General features: G+C 35.6%; 1 protein-coding gene across 12 annotated transcripts in view; it reads right to left on the bottom strand.

Annotated features, from left to right (window-relative positions):
• Nucleotides 1–22,743, bottom strand: part of PTPN13 (protein tyrosine phosphatase non-receptor type 13) — a 203,536-nt gene that overhangs the window by 22,137 nt on the left and 158,656 nt on the right. For 6 of the 12 annotated variants that reach the window (XM_045820083.1, XM_045820085.1, XM_045820091.1 and 3 more), the window contains 12 exons: nucleotides 21,406–21,620; nucleotides 21,181–21,279; nucleotides 19,666–20,030; nucleotides 16,526–16,700; nucleotides 14,828–14,986; nucleotides 14,136–14,307; nucleotides 13,826–14,036; nucleotides 10,464–10,534; nucleotides 7,806–7,867; nucleotides 5,292–5,436; nucleotides 4,283–4,420; nucleotides 4,097–4,185 (listed from right to left, as the gene is read on the bottom strand). In XM_045820083.1, coding sequence (XP_045676039.1) covers nucleotides 4,097–4,185; nucleotides 4,283–4,420; nucleotides 5,292–5,436; nucleotides 7,806–7,867; nucleotides 10,464–10,534; nucleotides 13,826–14,036; nucleotides 14,136–14,307; nucleotides 14,828–14,986; nucleotides 16,526–16,700; nucleotides 19,666–20,030; nucleotides 21,181–21,279; nucleotides 21,406–21,620 — 1,901 coding nt within the window. The remainder of the gene's footprint in view (nucleotides 1–4,096; nucleotides 4,186–4,282; nucleotides 4,421–5,291; nucleotides 5,437–7,805; nucleotides 7,868–10,463; nucleotides 10,535–13,825; nucleotides 14,037–14,135; nucleotides 14,308–14,827; nucleotides 14,987–16,525; nucleotides 16,701–19,665; nucleotides 20,031–21,180; nucleotides 21,280–21,405; nucleotides 21,621–22,743) is intronic. The other 6 variants (XM_045820086.1, XM_045820088.1, XM_045820095.1 and 3 more) reach the window with 3 other exon arrangements.

Below are 22,743 nucleotides of genomic sequence, written 5' to 3'. Positions count from 1 at the left end.
TTAAAAAATTAAAAACATGTTTTTAGACTAACTAGAATTAGAAGTGTATTGATGAATTTCAGCACAATGATGTCATGTCTTTGGTGGACATGCCTTTCTTCTCTTCATTCTAGCTCTCCTGGCTTCAGGGGAAAGTGCTTCTGCCTCTCTCAGGAAAGACATCTGCCAAGAGATGTGGAAGGACTAAATTCCTTGGCATGACCTGTAAGTCACTTCATGAACTTATCCCTGCCTATCTCTAAAGACTTAGCTTTCAGGATGTCATGTAATACTATACTTGCAAGGATTTAATTTCCTGGATGGTAAGTTAAATCTATACCCTTTATAATACTAATGGTTAGCAGCTTAACTTTTGTCACCTGATAAACTTTCAGGGTAGCAGAATATACTGCTAAGAAGCAATTTAGTATATAATATAATTTAGTATATAATTCGTTTAGGGTAATCCCAAAAAGTGGCACACTTATAAAAAACTGAAAATTTTCAGAAGTTCTAAAAGCTATTTCAGAAGTTCTAAGAACTAAAACTACTCAAGTGTAGGCAATACTGTACACATAAAAGATGAAACAGCACACTTTTTCAGAATATTGGCACAGTCATACTTTCAACTGTGAAGATTAGTCATATTTGTCTCTTTAATTTGTCTGGTTCTGAGAATAATTTCTGTAGTGATTTTAATAATTTAGAGTTTGATACAAATAGAAACTTATCATGATTTATCTCAGTACTTTGTTTTCTCCTTTACTGAATTGGTTTACTTTCTTTGTTTGCTTACTATTAGTCAAAATCTCTTCTAAAGCAGAAGTCCCATCTGTGTGAGTTCTAATTTATTATTTTTAAGGAGGGACTGGCCCAAAATATTTGGTCTTAAACATCTTGAATTCTCAAGGCACAAATCTGTGGGATCTCCCTGTACTTTGATGGCAGGACAATTTATGTAACACTTCCAAATAACTGGAAGGACTATGCTTTCTCCACAAAACTTAAGTTTTAGATTTGTCCTGGATAGTTTTACTTCCCAGTTCTTCCATATGAACTTTAGAATCATTTTACAAGCCATCCCTGCCTCTAATGAAAAAAAGTCAAAAACTTTATGGGATCATATTTAATTAATGGGCAAATCTAGAAAGAATTTAAATTTTAGGTTTTTCTATCAAAGAACAAGGACTAAATTTCTTTAATAATTCTTTTATGCTTCTTTGTGGAGTTTTAAAGTTTTTCTAATACAGATCATGTACACTTTTGTTGAATTTATGCCTAGAGCTTTAGTTTGTTCTGTAACTGTTTTGAATGAAATTTTCTTTAATTATATTTTATAACTGGTTAAGGCAAAGACTGTGTTATGGACTGAAATGTGTCCCCCCAGAATCCATAGATCAAAGACCTAACCCCCAATGTGACTATATGTGGAGAGAGTGCCTTTATGGAGTTAATAAGGCTAACTGGTGCTCTAAGCCAAAGGGACTGGTTTCATCGAAGTAGAAGAAGAGACACCAGTAGCGCACAAACAGAGTAATGGCCGTGTGAGGTCAGGGCAAGAAGGTGGCCATCTCCAAGCCAAAGAGAGAGGACTCACGAAACACCAACACTGCTGGCACCTTGATCTTGTATTTTCAGCCTCCAGAACTGTGAGAAAATAAGTTTCTGTTTTGTAAGCCACCCAGTTTATGGTATTTTGTTATATAGCCCAAGCAGAATAGGACAGACTTCAAAACTAAATACCTGAAGAAACCAGACAAAAGAACAAAACCTTCAAAATGCCAGGGCTGGGGGCGGTGGTGGTGACAAATGTTGGAAAGTAGGAACTGGTGGGGTCTGTGGAGAAATCGTCACAGCATATAAGTAATTAAAATTTTGTAAAATTAATTTTGTGTTGTGAATCCTGAGAGTTGACATATAAACAGGGATCTATTGTAGTGTTGTTTATACAGTAAATTTAAAATCATTAAGAGCTAATTTAATAAATAAAGATATTATCTGTGCAACACAATATTGGGAAGGCATTAGAAATTGAGACAGTTTTTTTTTTTTAAAGAAATATGGAGAAAGAGGAGTTTTTTAAATCCTCACCTGAGGATACGTTTTTATTGATTAGAGACACAAACATCAATGTGAGAGAGAAACATTGGTCAGTTGCCTCCTTTATGCAACCCCAAAAAGGATCAAACCCTCAACCTAGGCAAGTGTTCTGACAGGGAATTGAACCCATGACCCTTTAGTGCGTGGGATGACGCTCCAACCAAGCTGCCAGCCAGGATTATGAGGCAAATTTTTATGTACTCATGTGGAAAGAGGATAATAATTGTAAAGTGAGAACCAAATTTAGAACCGTGTATTACAGTTTATATTTTAAAAAATCTCATATGTTTATAAATATCTATGTTTTCATATGCATAAGGGATGGGTAAAACCTCAAATTTTAATAATAGCTACCTCACATGAAGATGAGGAGTGGGTAAAAAAAGAAACATGCACTTTTAGATGATTCTATTTGAAATCATTTTACAATGATATAATATTTTCATATTAAAATCAAAAAGCAACTTGAATGAAATTTTCTGATATAGACTTGTTACTATAGCACATTATAAAAGAGAATCTATATTATGTTGACAAAGATTTTTATTTGTTCTTTAGTCATAAGAGACTTCAGCACATACATTTTAAGGAATACTTTTAATATTAGGAAAATATAATTAAAGTTAGTATACTTTAAAATGTTCAGAAACCTATTTTCTGAAAAGGGTTTGTTGCTGTAATAATCAAAATTCTTATAGTATGAAATAGCATCTTAAGTAAAATCACTAAAGTATGATACATTTTGAGATATTCAATATTTACGTAATCATTTTTTTCAGACTAAGAAATATACACTCAACAGGTACAAGCTTCCATGTATTTACACACATTAATTATTTATAAGTGTTTAATGAACTTAATCATGTGTCTATGAGATTGTGTATGGGTACATGCATGGTAACTATTGTAAGAATCCAAACTGACTTACTTTTGACAATTTTGAAGATGTTCCGTAATAAGAGTAAGAAGAATAAGAAAGGAAAAATTATCCTAGAATATTAAGCAAGATCAGATTCATATAAATAGAATGATGCCTAGTTTGAGCAGTTTTACATACAATTTACCTACTATATCACGCTTTTTCTCAGCTCTATGTCCCTGAAAATCTGGTCTTAAAGTCTTATGTAAGAAGTTGAAAAGTCTATCTTATGTTTTTGAAAACTGCTTCTTCTTCTCTCTCTCTTTCTCTCTCTCTCTCTGATTTGAGGAAACTTGAGTAATGATTATTTCACTGGGATAGGACAATTCTTAAATGTAACAAATGAAATTAACCTTCATTTTTATCCTAAATATGTTTCAGCAAAACAGGCAATAATCTCAGATGATGTCACTTCATTTTTTTAAAATTTCAACTAGTTTTTAGTAATATATATTGAGCATATATATTGAGCACCAACTCTTGTACAGTTTATTCTTACAAGTTTGGACCCAACTATTCCAATGTATTATGAACAAGTTAGCTGTCCAAGCTTTTTTAAACAAGTCTCAACTGAGACCTCAAAGTAATCATAACAAAAGCCGTAGTGTAATTGGAAGAATTAGATGTCCCCATGGTAATAAGAATTAGATGTCCCCATGGTAATTAAGACCAAGGATCCATGAGGGGCAGGAGGGAGCATTCAAAGATCAAAACCAAGTTTTCTACCTAGGTACCTACATTAATATTAACTGGAATGGGATCCTGGAATTCCCAACTTTTATTTGATGTAAAAATAATGACATACCAAAAAAATTATGGGTTTTTGACGCCTTTTTTCTTGAATGGAAAATTTCACCAAAAAGTTAAAAGATTTAAAGGCAAGTTTTTCCTCCAAAGTAAGTAAATGACATAATTTCTAATTCTTACTGAAGTTACTAAGCAACCATCAGTGTATTATCTTTATTTCATGTTGAAAAGGGAAATTAGGAGATAGGGAGAGGCAAGGCCTCAGCAGAGAAAGCAAGTTTTAAAATAAGAGGATAATTCTACCAAGATGTAGCATCTTAGAGTATTTATCTATCTAGGTATTATCCTTACCTCTGTAAAATCATTAGGTAAAGGTGACCCTTCACAATCTGTATTTTCTGCTTTCTCTTCAGCTAACTTTCCATTGGTTTTTAGTGTACCTGGGAGAGAAATAAAGAAGCCAAGAGGAGTTAAAATGTTCCCTAGAGGGTTTCTGGTGCTCCTTAGTGTACCAACTTATTCCTTCTGCTCATCTACCTGGAACACAGGCACCTCCTGCTGCATTATTTTGGTTTAAAAGATTCTGGGCTTCCTCATCCACAACATCCAGCAGAGACTGGATAACTTCAGCTTCTTGAGGGTCATCATAAATATCATCTTCTTGTACATCAGATTCTTGAAAAACAGTAATTTACATGGGGTTTTACTTAAAAAATATTGGTATAAGAAAAAGACAATGTTTCGAATAGAATATACCGGGTCTTTCAAATTTTAAGCATCCACTTTGAAAAGTAGCCTTGACTTGACAAGTAGTTCACAGTAACGGGGCTTAGTCATTTTCAGTTCCAGAACTACTCTGGTTGCTCTGACACAAGACCACTCACTGCAACTTACAAAGAATAAACCCAAATCAGTGTCTATGATATACCTTTTTATGAGACACTAGTAATTTGATGCTTATATTCCTAAATTAATCCCAAATTATTAATTCATGAAAGAAAGGCAAATTATGTTGCAAAGATTAAGGATATGATAAGCAGCCCAAATGTCCTAGGAAAAAAAGTCTAAATATTGGGTGGCCTATAAATTGCTCCTTTAAAAAATACAAGAAATAGCTATCAAACAAAACAGCTATCTTTTCAATCATTTAAAATAGTTTTAATCTTAAGAGATGAGAATGAATCCTGCACATTTGTACAGTGATGTAGATAACAATAATTAATTTTACATTGTTCTTTTATTTCTTTGAACAACAATCTTTCCTTTTAAAGCCAACTATAGGGTCCTGGCTGGTGTGGCTCAGTGGATTGGGTACAGGCCTGAAAACCAAAAGGTCACTGGTTCGATTCCTGGTGAGGGAACATGCCCGGGTTGCAGGCTGGGTCCCTGGTTGAAGGCTTGCAAGAAGCAACAATGTTTCTCTCCCTCTTTCCCTCCCTTCCTATCAGCCTAAAAATAAATAAATAAAATCTAAAAATAAGTAAATAAAATCAACTATAGGAATATGTAAGGCAAATAAGAGAGATACACAATATTTCTTTATTACCTGAATAATTAGGGCATGTAGAGAAACTGGATGACTGATTTGGAAAACTACCTTTGGACAGAATCAAATTTGTTAATCCTTTCATCTGATAAGTGGAGTGTTTTTCTTCAGGGCACAAAATTTCAATTATTTCTTCCCCATTAACCTAAAGGATGAAACCAAAGCAAATCATTAGTTTACTATTTTATTAACTTCCAACATTAGGGAGGGACTGTACATTGCCCCTCAATGTCCTTCTCCCCACCTTTCTTAGTACAAAATCCATTTTGTATCTCCCAACCTTAGAAGTGTTTTTGGAAAATCCCAGGGCAATAAAATGCGCAAAGGGGATGGAACTTCCTATCATCAAGTATGTCTAAACACCCTAGATTAAACACTACATCAATATTTTGGTTCTAAGAATTCTTACAATGCTTACTAATATAAATTCTGAGTTTCCAAAAGAGAAATCTATTATACAGTATTTCCTAAACTTATTTGGCTGCAGAAAGCTCTTTTCTGAGGCCTATTTTATGGGACTTGTCTTTCATAGAACTTTTTAGAAAAGTTTGAAGTTGAAGGGAAGGGGGAAAATCAGCCTTTTCAGTATTTGTGAAGCTATTACATGGTCATAAATTCCAGTTTGGAGATCTAATCAACTGGTAGGTATAAAGATTTTCAAATATAGTCTAAATCTTACCTCAATTTAAGAAAAATAACAATGGACTCCTAACTATAAAGTACCATAATTATTCATAATAAAAAATAAAATACACCCTTGTAATTAAAGGATAAATTATGAAGCACATCATGGTGAACAGCTTACTGAAAAAGAATGACTCAGCAAAAATGCAAAGTTAAATAATTAGAATTACAATAATTTTATGCAAATACAAGTGTTTGCTCTGAAGGCTTTACTTTTTTCTCTTTTCTTTTTTTGAAATTTTAATCATTGTTCAAGTATAGTTTTCTCCCTTGGGACTTTACTTTTTATTAAGATAAAAAGTAGAGATGATAGATGCAACTGAATTATTTCTCCATAAATAGTGGTCACATGATGTCAAAAATTTTCACTGGATTGTGAAATTCCAATCTTTATAAGAAATTCATAGTATGTCTGTACTATGAAATTCATTAGTATACAAGGGCAGAATATTGTTTGAACAACTTCCTGGCAGATTTTAACTCCAACAAAAAGTGTTTGTAGCTCTGAATAACAAAAGTCATAGTTTCTAGGACTTTATTTTAATTTAAATAGAAACTATACCTTTCTCCCTTTAAACAACATGCTGATATTTAAAAAGAAAATAAGCACTATACAGCATGACTAACACTCAAATACACAAAAATCCATTTGCTTCAGCTATATGATATTGAAGGCCTTGTGAATAAACAGAACAGAGAGTATTGCTATATTTCAATCCACAAACATACAAATACCAAGAAATTTTTATAGGTGTGTTCCAATCATTTCTATCTAACACTTCTGCTGCACTACCTTCTCAGGCATTGCTAAACCATGTCACAAATTTGAGATAACACAGTGAGATGAAAGGCACAGAATTTTGGGCTTATGGCCACTAAACTAAATTCATTTTCTCCTCTTCCACTCATTCCAGTTCATATCCAGAAATTTTGTTGGAATGATAAGATTTTCAGATTACCAGGAGAGTAATGTCTCAGCTGTGGATTTTACATGGGAAGACATTCAAATACTGTGTTTCAGAAAAGACTGTATGGTATGTGTGTGGGATTAAACAATCTCACACAAAAAAATGAAGATTCAGCCATAATTATTTTAGAATGCACATTACATGCCAAAAGAAAATTATTCAACAAAATATTAACCAAATAAATGGGCATACCTGTAGCCTTAAAGAGAGAGTCCGAAGTGAAATTTAGGTTTGTGATAAAACAGTGTTATTAATGATTGTGGAGGGAAGGGGTGTGGGTGGAGGTGAAGAGGGCATAAATGGTGGTGGGAAAAGGTAGTTCTATTAAAGCACCATCAGGTTTCTCTGTGCTGATCTTAAATGATTTAGGCCCTTTAATTTTATTATTGGTAAAATATTTCTATGTCTTTCAAGAAGCAGGTAAGCCTATTTCTTTTGCCACTACTGTTTTTCTTCACTTGCCCCAGAGATTTGTCCTTTAATAGTCACTGCTGGTCAGCATTATCCCAAAGGACCAATTTCAGTCTTAATTACATCCGTCTCTTCCAGGTATTTAAGATAATCAAAAGAATTGTGCATGTAAATGAAGAAAATTCCAGCACTGAAACTATCAACTTAAGTAATTAGCTTATTTAGAAGAGAAGTCTGTACAAATGAGGTAGGGTTACTTGCGTGGGGCTTGATGATGTGACCTTAACTGAAAAAGGCCTATTAATTCACTGAAATATATTCCTATTATCAATATATGTTTCTAAACATAAAGAAGGCAAATATTTAAATGTGAAATCAGTTTGGTTCAGACACAAGCAAACTGGTTATTTAGATAAGGAAGTAGGACATGAAGAAGTCAGCCTTTACTTACCTTGGAGAAGGAATTATTAGGAGTGAGGGCAGGTTTGCCACAAGGCTCCGAAGTGTGGTGACCTCAAAGGGACAACAGAGAAAGGAAGGGATGAGCCAGTCAGAAGCACAGCAGGAATATCACAACAATGAGAGAAAACCCACACATCTGTATGTGCTTATTTTTATTAGTACATTAAAAGAGGTCATGTCACAAAGTGATTTAAAATCAACTAGATGGAATCAAATATTAGATAAGGATTTTTCCCAAGAAAAATGTCAATTTCTTAAAAGAAAATAGTTTGCATCAAAGCTCAGTTCAGGCTGAATTGTTCTAGTATGAGGTATGGAATGTGAATTATTCCAGCCAAATGGGAGACGTATCACAGGCGATAAGCTAGTTCATGACTATTTAAGAGAATACAGCAAGCCTTTTTTAGACTATCAATTTAACACAGTAAAATAAGTTTTGGATATAACTGAATAGGACTTTTAATATGTATCTAAACCTAACGTTAATTTGAACTCTTAGCTGTCTTCAGTACAAAAATTCAATGGGTATATTAAAATAAGATTATGTTTCTCTTACAATTAAAGTTATATTTAAAAATAATTTGATACATTAAATTATATTCTCAAGACATTTTGAAAGATATGGTTAAGTCTCGAAAAGTTAAAAAGAAAGAAAAGGGGAAATAGGGGTATGGGATAAAGTTCTATAATTTTGTGTATGATGTTACAAAGAGCCCAAGAATGTGTTTTATTATTACTTGCAGAAGATATAGTACATTATTTAACTTCTAGGGAAAATAATGAAAAAATAATAATAAACCACTCGTTCAAAATAATCATATTAATATAGTATAAAGTACAATGGTTTATTATTTGTAATTGCTTCCTTCTTTCCCTGAACTGCCCTCTCCACCTTATTTCTCTAGGCAACCATTGATCTGCATTCTGTTACTACGGATTAACTTGCATTTTATTAAAAAAACAAACAAACACATTTTATTTATTTATTTTTAGAGAGGAGAAGGGAAGGAGAAAGCGATGGAAAGAAATATCAGTGTGTGGTCTCACATGCCTCCTACTGAGGCCCTGGCCCACAACCCAGGTATGTGTACTGACTCGGAATCAAATCAGCCAGCAACTCTTTGGTTCACAGGCCCACACTCAGTCCACTGAGCTACACCATCCATGGCTACATTTTCTATAATTTTGAATAAACAGAATAACACAGTATGAATTCTTTTTTGTCTGGCCTCTTTCACTCAGCAGACTTATTTGAATTTATTTTAATTATGTTGTTGTGTGTATAAAACAGACCATTCATTTTTATTGCTTAAGAGTATTCTATTGTTTGGATATATTACAATTTGTTTATTCATTCAATATTTGAGTGGTGTCCAATTTTGGCTATTACAAAGAAAGCTGCCAGAAACATTCCTGTATATGTTTTTGTGTAGGGATAAATGCTTTCCTTTCTCTTGAGTGAACAAATAGGAGTGAAATGGCTGGATCATATGGTAGGTGTATGTTTCAATTTTTAAGAAGCTGTCAAAATGTTTTCCACCATTTTACATTCCCTGCATTATGAGAGTTATTATTGATACTATATGATTTTTCAGAATTCATAAAGAAATTAGATACTACATTCAACAACCTAAAAGTTTAGTTATGTGAAGTACTGAATTTACATTTCAAATAAACTAATTTCAACCACTTTTCCCTGTGCTTAACATTTTTATTACACTAACACTAGCATTAAAAGTTACAGTTACTGCCCTGATCACCATGGCTCAGTGGGTTGGCCATCATCTGGCAAAGGGCAAGGAAGTTGGTTAGATTTCTGGTCAGGACACATGCCTGGATTGCAGGCCAGGTCCCTGGCTGGGGGCATGAGAGAGGCAACCAATCAATGTTTCTCTCTTTCTCCCTCCTTTCCCCTCTCTCTGAAAATAAATAAATAAGATCTTTTTATAAAGTTACAATTACTGAGCCTGATTATGTAAATGAGAGCATGAAGTCAGATATCCTGGGTTTGAATTTTGGCTCCACAATTTATTAATTCTGTGAATGTCTCTGTGCCCCAGTTTCCCCTTCTATAAAAGGAGGATAATAACCTCCTTTACTACACTACTATATGCCACAACTACTAATACTACAATCTACATTATTATCCTAAAATGTAAGACAGATACTTTGTTTACTCATTGCCATATTCACAATGGCTAGAACAGTGTCCAACAGACAAGAAATTAAGTAACTGTCTGATTAAATTTTTTTTTAAAGATTTTATTTATTTATTTTTAGAGAGGGAAGGGAGATAGAGAGAGAGAGAGAAACATCAATGTGCGGTTGCTGGGGGTTATGGCCTGCAACCCAGGCATATACCCTGGCTGGGAATCGAACCTGCGACACTTTGGTTCGCAGCCTGTGCTCAATCCACTGAGCTACGCCAGCCAAGGTGATTAAATTTTTATGTGACAATCAATGTGACCTTTCACATATATTATTGCATTTATGCCTCATTATAACCTTACAGGGTAGATAGAGATCTTGCATAGCACTTTGGAAAGGCAATAAAAGCATTTTGAGTGATAGTCTCCATACCTGTTTCTGGGAAAAATACAGTTACCTCTCTAAAACCAGTTGTGTTATAAAATGAACATATCCTTACCATTGGCTTTGGCTGATTTTGGACTTGAAACAGCATACTTCCTGGAACTTGGGACCACTGGCTGACCATCTCTGTGTTGTAAAAAAATGAAAGACAACTGCAAATTACTTAAGATGTTTGTTTTAATATCCTTTGGATTATCTGTTAATTAGCCTCAGGAGTTTTGTTTTAGATGGGTTTTAAGGCATATCCTAAAGCCTCACAAAATTTTTATCAGTCTTCATCTATGTATTTTCTTAACAGAGATATTCTTGATTCAAAAAAGATTAAGAATCACTTCTTTATATAGTCTCTTTTCAGGTTTCAGTTTAACATACCACTTTATTTCTCCTCTCATTTCAAACACTGGTAATATTCATGATCTAATAACTTGCTTCTTAGTCACTCAGGTCATAGTTCAAAGACAACTTAGAAATCACAGATCACTAAGTTTTATAAACTTAAAGCTCTTTTTTAAAAAAAGATTTTATTCATTTAAATTTATTTTATTTTATTTTTTTAGAGAGGGAAGGGAGGGAGAAAGAGAGAGAGAGAGAGAAACATCAATGTGCAGTTGCTGGGGGCCATGGCTTGCAACCCAGGCGTGTGCCCTGACTGGGAATCAAACCTCCGATGCTTTAGTTCGCAGCCCGCACTCAATCCACTGAGCTATGCCAGCCAGGGCTGAACTTAAAGCTCTTGATATGTGTTTTACTTTTAAGTTATTTAAAGTGAAAATCTAGACTCTATCTCTACACATATATATACTCCTATATATTCAAAAGGTCATCAGAAGACTAGTACTACCCAATGTGAAAAACAGTAAAAAAGAGAGCACCATGGAAACAGAAGATTAGCAGGCAATCTTACTGCTACTAATATGTGAGAAAAAAGGTGTGTTGCCTAACATATACAGTGATGGGAGAGGCAACTCGCACCATGGACCCTAAGCATCTCTGCATATTCTTCCTGGGTAGCCCAGAAATGCAAGGCCATGATCACTTTTTATCTGGGCCAATTCTCAAGGCTATGATCGTAGTGAGCAAGTTTGAGGGACGATATAATCTCTTTTCTCAAACAAAAAGCATGCTTTCTAGCAGGATGCCATACTATGGCCCAGAGATGCTAAAAGGGGTGTCCAACCTTTTGGAATCTCTGGGCCACACTGGAAGAAGAATTGTTTTGGGCCACACATTAAACACACAAACACTAACAAAAACTGATGGGCAAAAAAAGGTTTTAAGTAAATTTACGATTTTGTATTGGGTCACATTCACTGCCATCTTGGGCCTCATGTGGCCCAAAGGCCATGGGTTGGACACCCCTGCAAGAGTCAGGTTTCCAGCCTCTCTTAAAGTATTCCTCTCCTGTCATACAATCCACTGCATGTTTAGGAATCCACCGGGCCCACATATGTCATCTCCACAAGACTTTGAGGACATATAGAACTGACATCAATACCATTTGTGGTAAATATTTTGTCTCCAATCTAGGAGTTTCATATCTTCTACTAGTGTGCAGGAAACAATAACTGGCTAACTTACTAGCTTGCAAGTAAGGTGAAAATCAAAGACCCTTTACAGTTCTTGACATACATATAATTACCATAAATATACACCCCTCCATTAATGCTGCTCTGTGGATGTTAAAGACATCAGATATATATAACAGTGGAGAGAGAGCTGGGAGAAGAACAAAGGCAGAAGTAATTGTGACCACCACTACTCTATCTTTAGTGACCACAGAAGTGATAAAAGTAGAAAGAAAAAGAAAGTAATTTCCAAGGTAGGGTAAAGGGTCCTCTACTGATTTTGAGGCAAAAAAATTTCAGCTAGATCTATGGTTAACAGAGATGTTAATTTTCACAAAAAAAAATTTCAGGTTGTTTGAACCCTTTTCTTCCCAACTAATTAACATTCAGCTATATCTATGAAAATAACTTCATGCCAAATCTAATTTTTAGAAATATGTTAGAAAACCTGGTCAGGAAGTGCATTCAAAGAAAAATGTACACAAACTGACTTAAAGGTTTAGAAGGAGCAAATAAGTTTACTATCAAATGATTTAATTAGTAATTCCTATATTTTGGAAAGACACACTCTGTAAAACTGACCACGTATTAGATATAAACATGCAGTTTCCCTTTGTATAAGTCTGTAGTCTAGAAAGCCTATACTTATAGACACTGTGGTAGGCTGAATAAGGCCCCCCTTCCCGTCCTCCCCCTGCATGTGTACACACTAACCCTTGGAGCCTGTGAATATTGAACCTGACAAAGCAAAATAAATTTTGCAGATGTGAGTAAATTAAAGATGTGGAGATGAGGCGATTATATTGGATTTTCTGCTTGGGTTCAATGTGATCACAGAGTTCCTTATAAATGAAAGAGTGAGGCAGCAAGCCAGGCAGAGATGTAAGGACAGAGCAGAGTGCTGTGACTGCTGCCTTTGCATATGGAGGTGGGCCATGGGTCGACCAATACAGGCAATCTCTAGAAGGTAGAAAAGGCAAGGAAGTGGATTATCTCCTGAGGTCTACAGCAGGAATGCACCTCAGCCTTGATTTTCTACCCACTAAGACCCATTTCATATTTCTGACTTCCAAAACTATTAAGACAATAAACTTCTGTTGTTTAAGCCACTACATTTGTAGTAATTTGAAACTAATACATACATTTTTCAATTTATTTCATTTTTAAGTGAGAGAAAAGTTGCTATTAGCATTTATGATGTGAGATTGTTATGAGGTGTAGTGGATGTGGTAATTCCACTACACATTTCTTAGGTAGGACTAACTGTCCCGACACTGAGGATGGGCCAAGACTGGCCTTATTTCGGGTCTAAGACAATCAGGACACAGTCCTTGCTTTACCACAGTGACTGGTGAGACTTTTGATTGGAGACTGCCCTGGATGGTGCAGTATGGAGGCGTGAGGCACAACGCTGACAGAGATGTGACTGTCACGAAGGAAACACATACATAGAGTAGAGAATAAGTGCAATAGCAAAGAAATGGAGCTAGAGGCCTAATGAAATTTTACCTGTTGACTCCATAATCTTTTCAGCCATGTAAGGCTGTAAATTCTCTATCTTGTTTAAAACCAAGTTGAGTTGTGTTTTTAGTTACTTGCAACTGAAACCATCCTAAGTGACAAATATAACCATCATATTAATAACTGCAAACATGTATCCAAACACTAACCCATTTAAAGTGCTCTTAGGATATATTATCTATCAGAAAGTCTGTTTAACTATTAAATCCTGCTGGTTTAGTCTGTGAATTACTAATAATACAGTAATAATCTTTTTAAGAGAACATAAAACAATAGCCTGAAATGCTTAAGCACACACAAGCAAAACCCACAAATAATTGCAGAGTGGTACCTTGTAGCTTTTAACACCACGGCAGGAAGTGACATGTCTAATACTCTCTTAGTTTCTTCCAAGGTCATGCTTTGTGTGCTGACTCCATTCACACAGTGGATGATGTCTAGTAGCTGGAGATTACCCTCAACCGCTGCAACTGACCTTGGATTGATATCGCTAATATAAACCACTTGATGAAGGCTGTCGTGACCTCCAGATAAGGAAAAACCTTCAGGGAATACAAATATTTGTTTCCTTAGCCTTAAGAGTGCTTATTTTTAATCCAGCCAAGAAAAATCACACTGCAGAAAGCTTAAATTTGCATTACCTAACTCCTCTTTGTTGCATGTTAACATAATGTCAGGCAGCAAATGAGGCAGCACTGGCATCTTGGGTAACTCTAGAACTCGTCCAAGAACTAATCTGACTGTCTTGGGTGCAGCTCGGAGCAGATTCACCGTATCTGTGTGAGTCATATTTGTAACATCTGTATCATTAACCTACCAAAATGAAAAAGGGGAAAAGTAGGATTATAATATTTGGAACAGAAGATACCAAGAAAATACAGTAATCCCCCTAACTTTTAAAAATATATATTAGCCAGTAAAAGATTCACAATAAAGAATGGTTTCTAATTTATTTGTAATTCCCTGTACTGTGAAAATCAAGTAATTACAAATGAAATAATAATGTAAATACTTAAAAAAGGCATCATTATTTTGCTAGTATAGGACATTTATCCTCACAATAATTTAAGAAACTTTCTGTCCCTGAAACTCAAGATAGTTTGTTTAATGCTTTAACTGAGATTAGAAGGACTCCCAAATTAAAAAGAAAACTTGAAGTATTCCTAGATCTGTTAACTACATAAATGCCTTTGCTTTTAAGAGGTGGAGAAGGAAAACAAACCAAACAGAGAAACAGAGTGTTATATTAACTCAACCTTTTTGTTCTTTCTTCTCTAGCCCTGGCTTGCTCTTTGGCCACATTCGCACAAGTTCATTCCATGCAATGTCTCACCTTTATGAGCCGGTCCCCAGGTTTCAGCCTTCCATCACTTTTGGCTGGATCCTGAATGACATCATGAACGTAACAACCAATACTCTGATTGCCTTTGGTTACAGTAAAACCCAGGCTTCCTTTTTCCGATTTAATTAGGGTAATGATGAGTTCTACTTCCTAAGTGAAGAAAACAGTGATTCCTTTAGGGTGTCTATTCTGCCTTACAGATGAACAAAATCATGACTATTACTTCCATTAAATAACAGAGGAGGAAACCCAACCTTAAAAGGTTACTTACGTATCCCAAATGAAGAAGCCAGGTCTACCTGACTCTAGATAGAATGCTCTCCAATGTAAAAGTTGGGTTTAAATACAACATGATGTGTTCATTTAGAGGCATCTGAGATAGAACTTATTCATGCTTCAATTCTTGTATTTTCAGAATAAACAAGGACACATTTGTGGCTATACCCAGATCATCAAAGAACACTTCTTGAAGAGAAGGTTCAGAAAATTCTTCATGTATGTTTAGACTACCAAGAGAAATGCCAAGAGCCATAAAAGAAAGTTATTGTTGTCGTTTTTAAATGAAGTCTTTGGGTAATTAAATAGCACAACTTCATGTATTTAGTTGTATAAAAGAAATTTTTTTAAACATTATTTTAGTGGAGACATAAAGATTGCTTGCAGCTTACAGGGGTGATGACAGATTTCTAAGGAAATCATTCAAAGACTTTTACTTATTGGTGAGAATAAAACAGAAGGTACAGATGCCCCCCCCCCCCACACACATATACACACAATTATAGGCAAACAAAGTATTCAGAAAAATTAACTCCCGAATGCTTATGTGTTTTGGGTGGTGAGGTAGTAGTTTTAATCTTCTTTTTCATTGTTTTCCAACTTTCCTACAATAAATATTTATGATAATAAAAACAATATTAAAAACACTGACTTTTAATCAATATAAACAATATTTTCTTGAAAATTTGACTTCTAAACTAAATTTGTAGGATTAGAAGTTCTAGAGTTATCAGTACAATGTAAAGAAGTACATTTGAGCACACAAAAACAAGTGTGAAGGTGAAAAAATTATACTCAATCCTGATTAAAAATTAAATAGGTAATCCATCAGAATTTAGCAAATAGCAGATACTCAATTAGGTTCTCACTTTATACCACAGGTGGCAAACACAAGGCCCGTGGGCCGAATCCGGCCCTCCACCTTGTTTTATCCAGCCCCGCACCTTGTTTCTACCCAGTGGCAGTGCCGAGCTCTCGCTGAACTACTCCTATGTTAAGGAGCAGTTACATTTACACAGTCCTAAAATTCCATTTGGCCCTTTGAAGGCAACCGAGAAGCGGATGTGGTACCTGGTCAAAATGAGTTTGACACCCCTGCTTTATACTATTCCATTTATTCCTTATCACAATTGTATGAGGTTTCTGGCCCCATTTTATAGCCAAAACTACTGACATTCAGAAGAATTAAGTAATTTTTCTGCAAGTGTCTACCAAATGGCAGCAGGTCAGTGATAGAAACAGGGTTTGTACCTAGATCTTTTTGCCTTTTCTCTAATTCTCAGCAGGGAAACACACCAGATAGGTTATCTGTTTACTGGGCATGAATATGAAGGTACTCTAAAAAAGTCTTTTCCTTAAAGGGAAATTGTGTGTGTACCATGGAATTTTCTTCATACAGCCAAAACAACTCACCTGCTCGAAGTCTTCAAGGTGGTTTTCCAAATCATTTTTCAAAGATGTCAAGCTTTCTTGTCTTCTTGGTTCAGCAGTGTGATGTATATGATATTTATTTGTTACATTAGTGGAAATACATTCTGTTTTAGGTGGCCCAGATGTCTCATCCAGTGCTGAAGGGGAAGGAGGATTACTACAGGGACAAAAAAGCAAGACGTTTTTCAAATACATTTCAATGTGAATATAGTAAGTTTGTGACACAAACAGACAATGTTCAACAAGTGTTCATATTTGCTTTAGGTTGAGATCCTACCCACTTTTTACCGAATTCTGGACTGTGAATTTATTTCACACTTGTTATATGCTAACCTTACCAGTTTTTGTTCTCTTTCTGGGTTCTATTTTGAAGCTCTTTGAGATACACAGATCAGTAAGACAGATTAAATAAATATACTTTTGATCCCTAATTGTTAATTCTTGGCTGAAGCTAATGTTTTCAGAAGCCTAATGTTTGTTTCAATATAAGAGAATAGAAAAAAAAATAAGACTTAATTCCCATGGTTATTTTGGATGATACAATAGAAAAAAAACTTGAATAAATATGGTTGGACCTAGATATATACAAAAACATAACCAAACAATAAAATATATAAATAACTATTAGAGGTATAGATGTAGTCATTCTATACCTCTGTGCTTTCAATTATTTCTTCGTTCCCCATTTCCTGTAGTCTTCTATAGCCTACTTTTTGCAGACTCTCTACCCCTTCCTCCCTACCCCTTCCCTTTATATTTCTTTTTTTCAATATTAAGATTAATCTCTTTTTAAAATATATTTTATTTATTATGCTATTATAGTTGTCCCATTTTCCCCTCTTCATTCCTCTCTACCCTGCACACCCCCTCCCATCCACATTCCCCGCCTTTAGTTCATGTCCATAAGTTGTACATATAAGTTCTTTGGCTTCCACTTTTCCCATACTATTCTTGCCCTCCCCCTGTCTATTTTCTACCTACCATCTATGCTACTTATTCTCTGTGCCTTTTCCCCCTCTCTCCCACTCCCACTCCCCTGCTGAAAACCCTTCATGTGATCTCCATTTCTGGGGTTCTGCTCCTGTTCTAGTTGTTTGCTTAGTTTGTTTTTGTTTTTGTTTTAGGTGTGGTTGTAAATAATTGTGAGTTTGCTGTCATTTTACTGTTCATGTTTTTCATTCTCTTTTTCTTAGGTAAGTCCCTTTACCATTTCATAAAATAAGGGCTTGGTGATGATGAACTCTTTTAACTTGACCTTATCTGAGAAGCACTTTATCTGCTCTTTCATTCTAAATGAAAGCTATGCTGGATAGAGCAATCTTGGATGCAGGTCCTTGCCTTTCATGACTTGAAGTACTTCTTTCCAGTCCCTTCTTGCCTGTAAGGTTTCTTTTGAGAAATGAGCTGACAGTCTGAAGGGAACTCCTTTGTAGGTAACTGCCTCCTTATCTCTTGCTGCTTCTAGCATTCTCTCCTTCATTTAAATCTTGGGTAATGTTATGATGATGTGCCTTGGTGTGTTCCTCTTTGGGTCCAACTTCTTTGGGACTCTCTGAGCTTCCTGGACTTCCTGGAAGTCTATTTCCTTTGCCAGAAGGGAGAAGTTCTCCTTTATTATTTGTTCAAATAACTTTTCCACTTGTTGCTCTTCCTCTTCTCCTTCTGGTACCCCCGTAATTCAGATGTTGGAACGTTTAAAGATATCCTGCAGGTCCTTAAGCCTCTCCTTATTTTTTTGAATTCTTGTTTCTTCATTCTTTTCTGGCTGGATGTTTCTTTCTTCCTTCTGGTCCACTCTATTGATTTGAGTCCCAGTTTCCTTCCCATCACTATTGGTTTCCTGTACATTTTCCTTTATTTCACTTAGCATAGCTTTCATTTTTTCATCTAATTTGCAACCAAATTCAACCAATTCTGTGAGTGTCCTGATTACCTGTGTTTTGAACTGTGCATCTCATAGGTTGGCTATCTCTTGGTCATTTAGTTGTATTTTTTTCTGGAACTCTGATCTGCTCTTTTGTTTGGGCCATTTTTTTTTGTCTTGATGTGCCTGTTATGTAGTGAGGGGCAAAGTCTTAGGTGTTCACCAGGGTGGGGTAACCCACATAGCTGCTTTGTGATGCTGTATGTGGGGAAGAGGTCCAAGAGGGAACAATGGCACTTGCTCTGCTCTCTGCTGGCTTTCAGTCACTTCCCTTGCTACCCATAAGCAAATTTTGCCCTTCTGGTGCTGACTCCCAGGTAGGTTGGCTTATGCACATTCTAGGACCCTGTGAGTCTCTCCAATGAACTCTCTGGTGAGGGAATTTCCCCCGCTGCCATCACAACTGCCCACAGATGTTTGCAATCAGTGGTTTGAGGCTTTAATTCCCTGCATTGGAGCTCGGTCTGTCTGGCTCCCCAATTGCTCCTCCTGGTTTATCTGCACACAATTGTGGGATTGTGCACTCCACCAGTTGCCGCTGCAGTCTTGCCAGCCAGCTACAGCCTTGAGTGTCCCGCTCAATCTGGTGATGAGTCCACCAGCTGCCGCCTTGCCAACCTTGGTCCTCCACTGCTGCTTTGCACAAAGTCCTCTCTGCGTGCCCATCTCTGCCCCTTCTAACAGTCTGGATGAGTGTGTCTTCTTTAACTCCTTGGTTGTTGGACTTCCATACAGTTTGATTTTCTGTTAGTTCTGGTTGTTTTTGTTTCTAAATTGTCATTGTCCTTCTTTTGGTTGTGCAAGGAGGCACAGTGTATCTACCTATGCCTCAGTCTTGGTCAGAAGTCTCTCCTGTTTATATTTCTACTCTCTACTTTCCCACCTCATCACTGTCTAAACAGGTTTATTCTCTTTCTGTTAAGTAAAATGAATGATGGTGAAATACAAACAAATTTCCCAATTTTTAGTAAATATTCCGAAGAGAGCAGCAAGGCTCAGGTTGAATGGCTAGAGAGCTTAGTGGTTTGCTAACTAAAACTGTCAGTCACAACAGTTAGCCAACAGAGCCATCATCTATTTAATCACTGAGAGTTTCCCACACAGGCACACTTCATTCCTAGAGAAATGTGTGTTGCTGCTCCTGGTACTGACGACAACCAGTAGCTTTGAGTACAATGCATTAAAATACTGACAATACCTGTGTTCACGTCCCGGTTTATTGGGTATTTTCTGAGGATAGTAAAACATGGTACAAATGGTCTCTTCTTGACTTTTGGTTGCCTCATGTTGATTTTGTGCCTGTGATGCTGCGTTGCTTGGGGTCTGTTGCAAAGCTGAACTCCAGCTCATGTTTGGTATCTTTGCTGGAGCTTTCACTAAGTCTTCTTCTCCACTCCCACTGCTGTCACTGTAACTGTCTCTCCTGCATGAGGACACACATTGTTTCTTGCCTTTGTCAGACATTTCATTTTCATCTGAGCTGCTGCTTTGCCCTGCACAGGCAGGTGGAGAAGGGTCTTTACTGTTGTTTGGAAGTACTTGTGCTGGAGAATGCAGTGGGGTCTGTAATGGACATGTTAAAAGAGATCAGAATGTGAAAACTTATACTAACTTTAGGTTTTTATGAGTATTTTCTGAGGTCTTTAAATATGCTTTGAATAGCTGCATAAAACTGTATAATAATCCTACATATGGCTATTCCATTAATTTATTTCAGAATTGTCCTAGTATAAAGCTATACACTATTAATAGAAATCTAGAACTTCTCTGTATGTAGAATTTCACTTGAGTTTCTCATTATTTCCTTATAATTTTCTATATAAAAGAAATAGAATTTTCTATAATCAGCACATAGGATGTTTTTAAAGACCATGTTAAATATTTCCAGATTGCTTTCCAGAAAGATTGTATCAATATATTTACTCATCAAGAGAGTTCTACCAGTTCCCAACCGGTGACCCAAATCAATGTCGTCTCTTAAAATGCTATTTATAATGGATCTTACAGAAATGTTACTTTCCTATTTATATCCTTCTAACACACCCCCTCTGTCTGATCTAAGGGTTAAAGCTTCTGGGGCCACACACTACCACCTTTCATACCCAGGACTCACATTCACTGGGAATGGAACATGATTTTAAGTAGATAGGACAAAAGCTGTCTTTCTTCATTTGCATGATTATTCATCTATGTATGGATTCTTACCTAGCAGTATGTAATTTATAATTAACCATCAAAATAGATTTTGGATCCCTTAGCTATTCCTTGACATAAGAAAGGGAAATGAACTACTGTAATGCTTACTCTATGATTTCAGTATTAAAAATAAAGGCAAAAATATCTTAAATAATTCTCATTTTTATCTGCTCAGAAAGAGGATTATGTTTCCAATTTTGGTTCAATGAAGAAATAAATACAAACATAAGGTTTTTGTAACCATTATTTTATGTCTGTTTCTATTAGGCTTGGAAAACAAATTTCTAAAATCCCAGAATCCTGGAATTCTAGGACTGTAAGGGAGAGAAGGTGAATTAGATTATTTATATAATAAATACAGAGTGGACCCAGAGGTCAGGTGATGCACACAAGATAATACTTTAGCTGAAGTAACTAGGATAAAACCCAGGAGATCACACAAGGATGAAATCACTATAGCTGAATTAATCACTTCAGATATTCTATAAAAATATAAATTACTTTTCACGGGTCTCACCAAAAGAGCAGGGTCGATTTCTGGTAGCACACCAGGAGGAGGTCTACAGAGAAGCAAGGATACTTCTGGAGATGTTCCTCGGAGAGTGGATATAACTTCCTGGGGTGGGGGTGGGGGGGCATGAATGACAAATGAAGCCACAGTTAAACCACCATAAGCAAATCATTCTGAAAGGCCCACCTCTCCCACTATTTAAATGATACACTTCACATGCTGGGGGCTCACCTGTTGAGACAGTCCTTTCAAAGAGTTTCCATTCACTTTCAAGATAACATCTCCCACATCAATTTTTCCACTTTCTGCTGCTGGCTGTCCAGGAAAGAGCTTTTTAACCCTTACGATGCTGGTATTCATTTGCTCAGGTATAACATTATCTTCTCGAGAAAAACTGAACCCTAGGCCTGAGCTATTTTTAAACAATTTTACCTCAAATGTATTCTCTGCAAAAAAAAAAAAATACATACATACATCTATATAAAGTTAGATAGTCTTAACATGCTATGAATACATATGAACATAAAAATGTCATATACTTTTGGACACATTTTTAAAAGCCCATTTTCCCACCATAACTGACAGTTTTATATACTTATTGCACTCTTATTCTGTAATCAAATCCTATTTCATACTTTCTTATCAATGAGAAACTAAACTGCATGACTAACTGCTTGAACAGAAAAGAGGATTTTGAAATCAGGGATTTTGAAAAGAAGGTTCTGAAATGAAATTATGCTTTAATCCCACGTGTTTTAAAAGACTGTAGAATGACACAAAAAGAAGAAAAATAATACAGGAGAGGAGAAGAATAAGAGAATTTCAGGTATACGATGAGAGAGAAATGGAAAGAGCAAAACCAATGTTAGAGAAGGACATGGAAAAGATGGCATCCTCATGTTCTGGTACAGTGTAAGAGAATCCAGTAAATTGCAATAACATTATGATAAAATTTTCAACAAAAAATTGAAAACAATAATTAGAAGATAATTTTTTAAAAGATATTTAAAGAAAGAATGTTAGAAGGAATAAAGAATACAGGGCAGTGAGATCAAGAGGATATACTAATTTTACTTTTATAATCATGAAAAATACAGGCTGGATTGTTTTTTCATCCTTATTTTGGGGACTAATTCAGTGTTACTGACATTTGTGTAATGAAATAAGGATTTGCAAATAAAAGATAAACAATGACAATATACCACCACTATTATTTATAAAGTAAATGGTATTTATGCCCCTGAAAAGCAAGATAAATGGAATCTGAGAATAAAAGACAGTTCTGTATTATGAATATATTGTATGACCTTAGGAAAAACTCACTACTATATCATTCTTAATTTTCTTATTTTATTACCAATTAGTGGTATGTCCAAGAGCTGTCAAAGTTTCTAAGCAAGACTAGTATCCGGGATCTACTAGGTTAATTTCAGCTCAGGATTGGGGTTAGCTTGATAAGTCCATAAAGTTAAATGGAACTATAGAAAATGTAAGCATCAAGGTTTCAATGTTTGAAGCTATTTGCAGCAATTGCTTATATATTTTCATATTTTTCCCTTATAAATATCA

The sequence above is a fragment of the Phyllostomus hastatus genome, unplaced genomic scaffold (assembly GCF_019186645.2).
Source record: "Phyllostomus hastatus isolate PE091 unplaced genomic scaffold, TTU_PhHast_1.1 phas_scaffold_39, whole genome shotgun sequence".
Lineage (NCBI taxonomy): Eukaryota > Metazoa > Chordata > Mammalia > Chiroptera > Phyllostomidae > Phyllostomus > Phyllostomus hastatus.
Note: the sequence above shows the minus strand (reverse complement) of the source record. Positions and strands in the feature narration are given on the sequence as shown.